Source organism: Corvus moneduloides, chromosome 1 (genome assembly GCF_009650955.1).
Source record: "Corvus moneduloides isolate bCorMon1 chromosome 1, bCorMon1.pri, whole genome shotgun sequence".
Classification (NCBI taxonomy): Eukaryota; Metazoa; Chordata; class Aves; order Passeriformes; family Corvidae; genus Corvus; species Corvus moneduloides.
In genome coordinates, this window is record NC_045476.1 from 24,092,805 (window position 1) to 24,105,253 (window position 12,449).

At 36.6% G+C, this 12,449-nt stretch overlaps 1 protein-coding gene across 2 annotated transcripts in view; it reads right to left on the bottom strand.

Annotated features, from left to right (window-relative positions):
- The window catches only part of RECK (reversion inducing cysteine rich protein with kazal motifs), a 47,323-nt gene that overhangs the window by 14,404 nt on the left and 20,470 nt on the right, over positions 1-12,449 (bottom strand). The window contains exons 1-8 of one of the 2 annotated variants that reach the window (XM_032102167.1): positions 8,294-8,694; positions 6,049-6,082; positions 5,010-5,207; positions 4,374-4,641; positions 2,773-2,952; positions 1,598-1,810; positions 670-806; positions 53-193 (exon numbers count right to left, since the gene is read on the bottom strand). In XM_032102167.1, the coding sequence (XP_031958058.1) occupies positions 53-193; positions 670-806; positions 1,598-1,810; positions 2,773-2,952; positions 4,374-4,641; positions 5,010-5,207; position 6,049 (1,138 nt within the window). In that variant the 5' untranslated portion in view covers positions 6,050-6,082; positions 8,294-8,694. Of the gene's footprint in view, positions 1-52; positions 194-669; positions 807-1,597; positions 1,811-2,772; positions 2,953-4,373; positions 4,642-5,009; positions 5,208-6,048; positions 6,083-8,293; positions 8,695-12,449 lie in introns of those variants that run through there. The other variant, XM_032102158.1, reaches the window with a different exon arrangement.

Consider the following 12,449-nt stretch of genomic DNA (forward strand, 5'->3'; position numbering starts at 1 on the left):
TGACATATATTGACCAGCAAAGTCCAGTAAAGAGAAGCCCAAAAAACCTTACCTGGCACACACAAATATGGAAGACACAGCTCTCCAGACTGACATCCTTTTCTATTTACTTCACATAGCTGATTAGCTGCACATGGATTTGGATTACATGGATGTGTAACATCTTCTACAATGTTGCCTAAAGAACTTGGGCCTGAAAACAGAATATATATCATCTATACTGATTTTAATGAGGTTTAATTTTCTTCAGCTAAGCATGGCATTTCTTATGTCCAGTAAAATCATGTTTTTGACAATTCTGTGAATTTTTTTTACTTTAATTATAGATGTAGAAGGTTGATATGACCAGGTAGTTAATGTATTTCAATAGTTTAATCCTCAGTCCTGGAAATAATGACCCAGATGATCCTTCACATGCAAAATGTATTTCCTCTATCTTGTCTGCCCAATAATTTTCTTGCCACATATGCCCAATACAAGAAGGAATAGAAGCAATGAACTATGGCAACTTCAAAATTCCAATTTTCTCTAATACACTAAATAAAATGCCACAAATTCAATACAACTTTCTTAAAAAAAAAAAAAAAAAAAGAAGAGTATTTAAAGTAATGACAAGCATTTAAAGTCTCCTGGTTTCTAATTGTGCTGCACAGGTATGTTACTACTTACTCAGGTAAGTATCCAAAGGTATACAGTTCTCCAGGTCATCTGTTGGAGACAAGAGCTCACAAATACTCTCAGCTGAGTGGCCTTCAGGGAATTTATTATGATCTCCACACTTCTTCAGTATTTCCACACAATCTGATCTACAGATAAATAAAGAGACAGAACTTCATGAAGACTACTTGAAGAAAAAAGGTCTTGTATGAAAAAGATTTCTCTCTATGTTATTCCCTTCCCTGAATCCACAACTCTCCCGATCTGCCTCATAGCAGAGTGTTTATATATATATATATATATACACACACACACACACATATATATATATATACATATGCTATATTTTACATAGGAGGGAGGAATAAATTTGTGACACAAAGACAGAAACTACTGCTGACACTACTCCTCTTTGACTTTGGGCTTGGTGATCTTCATTTTCTGTGGCATCATATGCATGCGTCTTCCAAGACCAAGCATTTCCTTGATTTACTGATGTCTAATATGGGTTGAACTCTACCTCACTACTTGCACTACTAACTGCTCTTTTTTCTATCCAATCCCCAATTTCAAAATTTATTAAAAAAAAATAAACCTTAATTTTTTTCAGACCTTTCTGTCAGCTGAAAGCCATCAGTAGATCACAAAACCAAAAAGAGGAAAGGTTTAAGACACCACAGAGAGCCAAAAAAACCTTTCAATAAACCTTTTTTATCCCACTTTACAATGCAAGCATATACATCCATCTCATTAATAGGCAAATACCTTCATTTACAGCGATGGAGATTCAAGCAATGGCAACCATGCAATTTCATATTCCTTCCATGTTTGCCTTGCTATGTTTTCCTAACAGAGCAAACATAGTCCTAAAGCTTTTTCATTTTCATTAAAATCCTTAGTAGAACCTCTAAATTGCTTTTTGTTTTCCCCAAGTACTTACTTGCAGATAATACTTCCTCTGGATTTGCTGTGACAAGGTTTAATCTGCAGGGAACAGGCAATTGCCTTCCACATTTCTGGTTGGCATTTTTTAATATCAAGCACAGGAATATTTATGAATGGCATCTTAATACTCCCTTTTTCCCATAGCTTCATGTCATTCATGGCTCCCTGGTCTGACTGAGTATTGCAGCTTCTAAAAAGTTCTGTTGGTCTTAAAAGAAGAAGGTAAGATATAGCATGTATAAAAGAAAAAGAAAGTACCACACATTTTTCCATTTCCTAATTCCGTAAGAATTCTACATCCTTCATATGGCTTGATTCTTGTGATATACAAGAAATTAATCCCTCCCACAGTTAAACAAGATCGGAATCAATTTGAAATCTGTTTTTGAGGAAGACAAGCTCTTTAAGACTCAAGGCTGAAACTCCCTTCTCACCTCTATCTCTTAAGATCAAATGTCACTTAAATATTTCTTACCTGAAGTTGACTTAAGAGCAAATATCTTAGATAGCCCAAATATATATGTAAATGTTTCTTGGTGAATCACTAATGCAAGTTGATTTATCATTTATATTTAGCCAGGCTTGGGATACTACTACTCATATAGCACTCACGCCACTACATACTATTTAAAAAAAAAAAAAAAAAAAAAAAAAAAAGCCAGTGATCTCTAACAGCTAACAAAATTTAGATTTTTTTTTTAAACTCCAACTGTAACCTTGCAATTACTTTCAGACACCACTTTTAAATAATCTTGTCCTATAGAGTACAAACCCACAGAAACATCTCTGTAAGAAAGGGATTCTGAAAATGAGTAACATGTAAATTTAACAAACACTTTTACCTTATTTATAACACACAACATTCCAGTAACCATGACTTACTTGTCTATACAGTAAGACAGAGGAATATGTAGAGATAATAATACACTGTGACATTTTACAAGTTCATGGGTTAACTTTTATTCTTATAAGTTTTGTTACATCTGTTGCTAAATACATTTCCAAAAGTTCATTCTAAAGAAAAACTACTTATTTTCAAATTAACTGAAACCATATTTGCAGAAAGAAAGCTACATACAATCTCAAAATAAGTCTGAAAAACATTTCATTTTATTTTTGAAATCAAAGCATAGGAATTCCTTTATAAAATATTCAGTGTCTCTCTCCTACCTGTTATTAAAATTAGTGCAGTAAGTAAGATTTCTACAGCCCAGCTGACAAGGTTCTCGTACATCTGCTAAACAGGTCAACATGGAAACTTCAACTGCATTATACTCACAAAAGCGATCAAATTCTTGCCAGCTCTGTGAATTGCCCCAGCTCGTGCTATAAAGTTTAGTGCAGAGCTCTCTGAAAACAAACAAACAAACAAATATAGAGATGAAGAAAACAAAATTAAAAGAACAACAATTCAGATATAGCCCATCACTTCTTTGCAGCTCACAATAGCCTCCAGTCACCGCAGAGGATTGTGTTAGAGCCCACAAAGTCTGCAAGGGTACCCAAAATAGCCTATTTTGCTTAAGAATGTCAGCAAAACTTTAAGGTAGTAAGACTGAAAGACTTCAGGATATAAAACTGCAATAGCCAATAAAAATGTAACAGCTGGAAAGCTGAACTTAAAACTTTGAGGTGAAAACTATCCCAGCTAATTTTACTTGTAATAAATCTAAATTGACATCACAATGAACAACTTCTAATCCCATCCTTCAGCTTCAAATCACACTTTCTCCTCCTACAGAAATGACTGTCAAACAAAAATGCATTCCTTCTTTTGCCCTGATGTTTGAAACAGGGATACTGTTTGCTGCTTTTGTTTGAGATGTTTCTTGGTGTCAGCAATACGCAGCTCACTTTGTTCACAGCAATATCCTACAAGCTACAACTGTTCCCATCCCAAGGTATGGAACGACACTGTACTATTAGATACAGTACTTTCTTGCCTATTGAAAACTTGAGAGAAGGATCCATTTTTAGAACTCATTGTCACTTCCTGTGCTACCATGTTCTAAGAAATAATGTAACTCCAGGGCTCTACTACTAAACTCATTAAAGATCCAGCTGCATTCAGGAGCTGTTGTTACTGGAAACTTTGATATAAAAGGAAATAACAGCTCAAAAATGTTTGTGACTTATTTATACATATTGATGCATTTAAAATGCAATCATCATCTATTTTTAAAGTGGACAGAAAACCACCCTAGCCTAAAAATGCCTTAATAATTTGCAAGCATGCAACAATTTGCTGAAAACCTTTGTTTTTCTAAATGCCAGAATAGTTAGTTCCCTTATTTAATTACTAAATAACCTAAGTTATTTTTCACTGACAAAAACCAGAAGAGCATCGTATAAGGAATATTGCTAAGGTTTTAACATGAAGCAACCAGGCACTTGAGAGTTTGTGCAGTTCATTGTCCTCTAGTCTCTCTTTAGCATCTTGTTAAGACCTCTTAACCAGAGGCTGCAATATTGGCTATTATGACCACAAGTATGGTACAGGTTTCATTAAATTACTGTGTCTGCTATAGTAAGCCAGTGCTAAGTGTGAGAAAAGGTTGATTCCTGTTATCAAACAGTATGTTTTAAGATACAAAGTATGGGACAGAATAGATTACCCAACAGATTACGATCTGATTACCTAAACCTGTATTTTTTCTAAGAATTCCAGAACTTTTTATTTGATGTATGTAGCAAGATTCAAGCGAAGGCCTGAAATAAGACAAATTCTTAAGTACTTTTACAATTGGAAATGAGGTTAGAGAGATACTGACCTACATGTGGAAGAATTTGCTTTGGAACAGCAATGGAGCTTAGCTCCATCAAGGCCCGTTGAAGGTGGGGGGTGCACAGTGACTCCTGGGTGAACAGATCTGGAACTCTCAAGAAAACATTGCCAAAGTGGGTCCTGAGGGAGAGGCATGGTTTTACAGCCTTCTATAAGTCCATCAACAATTTCAAGCTCAGTTTTCATTGACATAAGAATTCTTTTACAAGCAGCCTGACAGGCATAGTCTTCTGCTCTATCACAGCAATACAAACCTGTTAACAAAATAATTAATGGTCAAGCACAAAACAACATTGAAGATGTACAACATAACAGCCCTGAGAAATAAAAGTGCTGTAAGGTGGATTCTTCTCCTCTGAAGAACCTCAAATAACATTCTCCTAAACACATACAGAAACAACTCTGGAAAAAAACTACAAAACCAATATATAAAAATAAAAAGTAAGTAAAAATCAATAAAGCACCTAAACCCAAAAGTTATCATTATATAAATTCATACAATTACAGTAGTACAATTTATACAACAGCCTTCTACAATAACAGATTTTATATAAAACGTATATGAAGTACGTTTTTAGTATCTTCTATAACTTTCAGTAAAGAAGGATTTATTTGTACTTACTGTCTGTAGGGTTTCTCATTGGATATGACTGTGTGTAGTTATTCACGCAGTGTATAAGCTGAGGGCTAATAGATGCACAGTAATTTTCAACTGCTTTAATTTGTGAAGGACCAGGAGAGGAGTCTGTCCGAAAAATTGCTTGGCAATATTCCCGGCAGTTGGTGTGGTGACCCGCATAGCTGCAACAGACTGACCCCACTGGGGAAGCAAACAAACAAACAAACAAAACAAACAAACAACAGAAAATCTATGGGTTCCTGTGCAGAGAAAGGACGAGATGAGCATGTCTGTACAACACAAGGATGCTCAAGGAAAAAAAAAAAAAAAAAAGAAATTCTACGTGCTATTGAAATATCTCTGTCTAGAGAATGACTGGAAATATCTGTAACTAGCCAAACTACATTTGTTTGTCTGGCAGGAGAAAAAAGTCAGTACTAAAGCTGCCTTGAACTCAAGTTCAAGACATGAGCAAGCCAGCTGAATCTCATTTTCAGCTGTTTTGTTCTTACTTTAGGTAACCAGACATGTCCAATAATTGAATTATTACAGAAATACTACTAATAAACAAACAAACAAGAGTAGTATCATTCAAAAAACCCAGACAGACGGTACTGCGATTCACCCAATTGTGCTGTGTTGTTAAATACGTATAGTAGTTCTTGAGAACAACTTCTACTAGAATTAATTCTGAGACACTGATTTCATTTTATATAAACATATATCAGGCAACAGAACACTTGCAGGGTTCTTAAAAATTTCAACTACGCATTTAATTTTGCTACTTAGCATGAACAAGCAGAAGAAAAAGATGACAGAAAAGACTAATAGAGATACACAAATTAAGAACTGATATTAACTATACTAACAGCCCCGATTCCTTTATTACTTGAGTAAGGCAATTTACTCATATGGTTTTTCCTTATATGGATCTGAAATCCATGTGTTTGTGTATATGCTCACCCACAGAACCTCTTATAGTTTAGACAAAAAATGAATGATACAAAAGAAAAGCAAACCAAACTATTTGTTATATACTTACTTTCATTTCTGTTAATACAACTAAAGAGAGCATTCTGAAATCAAAACAAAAGCAGTGTTACAAGCCAGAAAACTTCAAATAAATATTTAAGTATCCAGTCATTTGTTATAATGAGCCAATAAATCTTTGGTATTATTTGCTTCCATTAGATTGCATTAAAACAAAACCACTATACAAACAGTGAAACCAGGAAATTAAAAGATCAAGGGTCACCAACGTTCTGTGTGCACTCATAACAAAATAGATAAATATTCAAGCAAACAAGTAAATTGGAAGACTTTCCTGGACTAACTTAGAAACAGGGTAAACTGCTATAATAAAAAAAAGTCCCAACATTTTGGGACACCCTAAGGGCAATGATTTTAAAGATTCTATGTAGAAAAAAAGAATTCTGCACAGATGGATACATGCAGATAGTGTATCTCAACAAAAGAACTCCGCGACAACAAACCTTAAAAGCTAAAGCATGCAACCAACTCCCTCAAACTGCAGCTGAAAGGCACAGCTGGGGGATTTACATGCTAAATGACAGAAGAAGGGAAACACACACACCCTGCTTGTTTGTTTCAGAGGTCTCTAATCTGCAGATCAGTCATGGAATGCTTTGGGTTAGAGGGGACCTTAAGATTCATGTACTCACAACCCCCTGCCACGGGCAGAGACACCTTCCACTAGAACAGGTTGCTCAGAGCCCCATCCAACCTGGCCTTGAACACTTTCAGGGATGGGGCATCATCCACAGCTTCTCTGGGCAACTTGTCCCAGTGCCTCACGACCCTCATCATAAAAAATTTCTTCATTGTATCTGGTTTAAAACTACCCTCTTTAAGTTTACAGTCATTAACCTGTGTCCTATAGTGACAAGCCCTGCCAAAAAGTTTATTCCCAGCTTTCTTGTAGGCCCCCTCTGGGCACCAGAAGGTGCTATAAGGTATCCCTGTATCCTTTTGTTCTCCAGACTCTCTCAGCCTGTCTTCACAGTAGAGGTGCTCCATCTCTCTTTGTGGCTCTTCTCTGGACTCATTCCAACAGGTCCACATCTTTCCTGTGCTGAGGACTCCACACCTGGATGCAGCACTCCAGGTGAGGTCTCACCAGAGCAGAGGGGCAGAATCCCTTCCCTCACAACTACTGAACTCTTGCCAAAACAACCACAGTCTTCCCCACACTGAGTAAGCACACTTCCCATTAAAAAAAATGGATACTGAATATAAGCTGTCTGGAACTCTATGAAAAGATGAAGTCATGAGGTTGAAATTCCAAAACGTAGTTGCCAATTATAAAGACTTTAAAATTATATGATTGTGAAAAAAGAGAAATTTTGTAGGAACCCAGAGTGCCGAGAGGATTTCTCTGCCTGTTTTTAAGGGTTCTTACCCCCCTGAACAACACTGTTTTAGCCTCCAACCTTGGAAAAAATTACCAACGATCAGACAGGAACTAGAAAATACAGTGGTGTGAATTAGGTGATAGATTACTATGTAAGATTATCACAGGGTGAAAAATTTAGAGGTTTTGGGCTTCTCTTTGTAGTAAATAGATAAGAGTAAAAAATATAAAAATGGAGGATTGTTGTTGTTCTCTAAACCTCCTTCTTCTTCTACTACTCCATGTTCTGCAGTAAAAGTAGTTTGGAATGATTGGATAGAGAATTCCGCAGTTCCTGCCCGTGTTACTGAATAATTGGTAGGAAAGTGAAAATAATGTACGTTTTTAGTAACCATTGGTTAAATTACCTTTAAAAGGCTGAGAAAATCTTGATAATTAGAGACTTCACTCCTGCTTTCTGTGCTCTATGCTGTACCTGGGTCACACTAGTGGCTCTGTTCCTCTGATAAGACTTAATAAACAACAATCCGGCAGCATTGAAACGCAAGGAAAAGTCTCAGTTTATCCTTGAAACTCCTTGCAAGGACTTCTAGAAAATTTTCTCCCATCAGGAGGGATTTGATTTATGGCACGGTTCAGTGTCAAAATTTCAACCTTCTCCACATCTAACTTCTACAACTGTCAGAACACCAGATTATAAAACATGATCAAATACATTAATATAGTGACAAAACACAATCCCCATCCTCATAAAATGTCTGATCTCCATTTCCCCTATCCCTATAATTACACAAATTTGTATTTCACACAGAAGAGAGTACCTAGAGAAGAAAACAGAAACACCATCAGACTGATCCCAAATAATGTGGGATTAAAGTCTTGCTTCAATACAGGAAAGCCCCAGATGTGCTCCTACCTCTAAGACAAGGAAGAGAGCTCAAAATGCAGACCTAGTTTAAGCTCAGTAGTTCACCAGATTCTTCATCTATCTCAGTTACTAGTTATTCACTGCATTGCAGAGAAGTGGGTATCCCAAATAATCTTTGGGCTATTTTTTGTGAAAATCTGTATTGCTGCAAACAGATGAAAATACAAACGTGTTAGGAATTAACTTGATGATTTTATTTTTCCTTTTGTCTTAGATATTGCTTAGTGTGCAGGAATTTGTTCTTCATTCATATTTTCTACTTGCTCTCTTCTGAACACAAGATTTTAAACAGGACAGTCCCAATACTGTAATGAGCAGCATCAAATTCCTTCTGTTAACACTCAGAAATTAATTTAAACCTTGGGTAAGCCATGGCAGATGCGGCAATGAAAGACCCTAAGAGAATAAACAAATCTAACTTGAAAATATAAGTTATTTTTCCACAAAAAGCAAATATTTATAATTCTAGTGATCACAAATACAAGCACAGGTCTATTGGTACACCTCACACAAAAACTGATAAATCTGCCTTACATAAAATAAAGCCCCAAATCTCATAAACTAGCGATTCAGACATTTTATTTTCATCCCAAAAATATCCTCTACAATATTTCAGTTCTTTCTTCCCAAAAGCACAGATACTGCATTATTTCTCTCAGACTAAGATGAATTTGCAGCAACATTCTTCATTCCAGCAGCAAGTTTTCATCTGATTAACTTTAGACATTTCCCTCTTTCCTGTACATGAACCAAGTCCTGTTACCCATCCATCTCTGTAACACAGATGAGGGACAAGAGAAAATGGAAAAAGAACAGAGAGATGCGGTCACCATCCTACATCTGTAAAGAACAGATTTATACTGTTGCCTAAAGGCTCATGACATTTTTGTAGCACCATATATCCTTCTCTGTGGATGCCAGGCAAAGGTTACCAGAAAGGCCCTGTTCTGATGTGGCCACCTGGTTGCTTTGGGACCTGCCACACACATCATCACTCTGCCCCAAAACTGACTATTCTCAGAAGCTGTTGAAAATGAGACTTTTCCGCACCCACCCTGCACTGGAAGGTGGCACACAAACCAGCCAGGCAGAATGAACACCATAACTTTATTAATTAATGCACCGGGACAGTGGAGGCTGCAGGAAAGTCTAAAGTCTGTCTGTCATGATTATACCCAAGTACTTGACCATACTCTTAGCACAAATAGTACTCAGAACCATACGCTAATGCTGCAATGAACTCAGATAAAAACTGTCATGTTATTTAAAAGTTGAATGATACAAAAAAGTGATTCTAAAGAAGTTCATGGATAATAGTGTCTTGCCCTGCTCAGGGGACATAGAAGAAAGGAGAATTTTGAGAAGATTATGGTATCTACTAATGTCCCTCCTCTAAAGAAGGGCTCAAATTGAGACAAAATTATCTTCTCACAGCTATTTTGCACATGAATTTTAATACAGGCAAGAAGTCCTAACCTGGTAATAAATCTTTCTGTATTTTGAAACTACAATTCCACGGACTGCTGAATCGCTGTAATAATCCTCCTATTTCTGTTAAGAGGAGGTGGTCTGGCTTCTCTTTTCCACCTTGTCCCTGTTCCCAGTTGTATAGTCTTGTGTATGCCCTTATACCACCATCTTCTCATGACTTGACCTTTCTCACTAATCCTGCTGAAAATTCATTTTTTTCTCATCCCCTAGGAATTTAAGTCAGTGACATCAACAGGTATAATACTACATTAGAACAGAATAGAACAAGCTGTTCTTAGATACCATCTTTTAGAAGGACCTGCCAGATGCCAGGAGAGTAAGGCAAGCAAGGGGAGGGAATGTGTGTGGAAAAATGGCAGTTGCAGGAAGGCAGGGGAAGAACTTCAGCTGCACTGAGTTGTTACAGCAACTCACCATATTTCACAAAACTGTAAGTGTCTGTAGCCACCTGAATACAGTGCTAGTGAGGGGGCTGACTTTGTTTTTTGCGTAGGTCTGGGTAACTGTTCAGTTTATATGTAACTGTACACACATGAGGGGTATAGCTACACAGATATGAGGGAATCGAAAAAAAGTCTAAAAATAAGTGTCTAACCATCTGTTCGTAAATAAAGCTGTTAACAGCATGAGACAGTCAGTCTGATTTGAATTACTAACTGTAACTTCTTTTCAGAACACAAGGTTCATGTCCATCTCTACTAAAGTAGTGCTCATATTTAAGAAGTCACCAGCTTTTCTGCCCACTCAAGGTTCCTTCTGAATCTTTGAGTGAAGTGGTAGTGAAGAAAGACATAGAAAACAAAGCAAAAGATAAAAGATAGGTATAAGTAAGGAAAAACAAAACCAAACCAGCCAACCAACACAAAAACCAAAAGAGGAGAAAAGTATGTTCTCTTTAAAGGACCAATTAAGCCACCAAGATTTGGGAAAACGATGGTAAAAAGGCAATGTTGTGTACACACAGTCTGATACTCCATTTTCAACTTGTGTTGAATGCTAAATTAAGTGAACGAAGATGGCAATATCAAAATTTCTAAACCACAATGATTTGTTTTACTTGTGCACAAATCCCATCCCTCAGACTTCTCTTTTTTTTTTTAAAACCAGGTGTTTCCAAACCTGGTGATTAAAGCCAGAGAGACCATAAGCAGGAGTAGAAAGTGGCAGGCGGACACCAGCAACACAACACATACGCCTTAAAGGAAAAAAGTCTCAAAGATTTCTTTTTGGTGTTATGGAAATTGAAAAAGGCTATTGAGGTTTATGCAGCAGAGAACATTGTTCAGTGTCCCCTCACCAGAACGCCCCTGAAGGAAGATTTTAGCCAGTACTGCAGGACCTAACTGGTTTCGCTCTTTTTGGAGCTCATCAGCTGCAGGTAACGGCTCAAAACCCAAAAATGCACGCACCCCAACGCAAATAGAGCAGAACATTTTGCTGAAGTAAGAAGTCCTCTGCATTGTGAGGCATGCTTTCATATTATAAGCACATTTTTTCTAAATGGCTGCTTCTTGTGTCTTGAATGAAAAGCAACAGCGAAGCTGTTCTTTCACACCAGAAATTAGGAGTATTTTGCAAAAAACCACAAAAAATTATTTTCCTCCCTAAAAATTTTCATAGTATCTATATTCTACTAACTTTGGCAGAAAAATAAGTTTAGTACTATTGTCTTGGGCAACCCAACCATGACAAATATTTGAATCTAGATCCTATTCAGTTAAGGACATCTTAATTTACAAGTATTACCTACAGTTAACAAATACAATAGCAAAATGCTTAACTCTGTGCAGTTAAGCACAGAAAAGAAAACCCTCTTGATCTCTCCTTGACTTAATTTAATCTTCGAATGTATTGAGAGAAGATAAAAGTCAGAAGGTAACATACTAAAGTTTAGTGGAATCAGCTGAAGTGTCAAATGATGGTGAACATCTGTTAAAAACTTTAAAAACTTGCAGTAATAAACACGTAAGGTCAAGATTTTCCTCAGTTATATAAACCAGTAAAGAATTGAGAACACTTGCACACTGAGGTAGTACAAAATTACTGGAACTCAAATTTTGGCAAGATCATTGAGTGTTCTATCAACCTTCTTTGAACAGCAGAGAATAGAGACAAAAAGCACCAGCAGATGATAGTAACGTTATCTACAATGTGTAATGTATGGTCAGAGTCCATCCTGAATTCATTAAGCAGTACTTCCAGAGGCCACACACAGTCCTGTGCCTTAGGAGTTCATTAAAACTGTTTAGGAACCTTTAGCTAAACAATGTCCTAAACAGTTCCTTGAGTTATTATCTATTGTCTCAGAGTAATCCACACAAACAATTAGATAAGAGCTAAAAACTGATGACTGCATTTTTCAGCAGGGGTAATTAGTAGCCAGCATTCACTAAAAAATCTCAGCATAAAGCAGGATCATATGACCTTAGAAGAAAAAACGAAACCAATACTGTAGCAGAGTGAATACTTTTCCGAATCTCAATTAAAGCACTTGAAGCTGCAGGCACTGCATTTGAAGTTTCTGTGTTTAAAAAACTGTAAAATACCAAAGTGAGATTAGGCTAAAGAGTGCTCAAAACGGTGATAGCAAAATTACCTTTAAACAGTCCAGGGACATCAAAAGTGTTCACTATTGTGCATTAAAAGTAGTTCT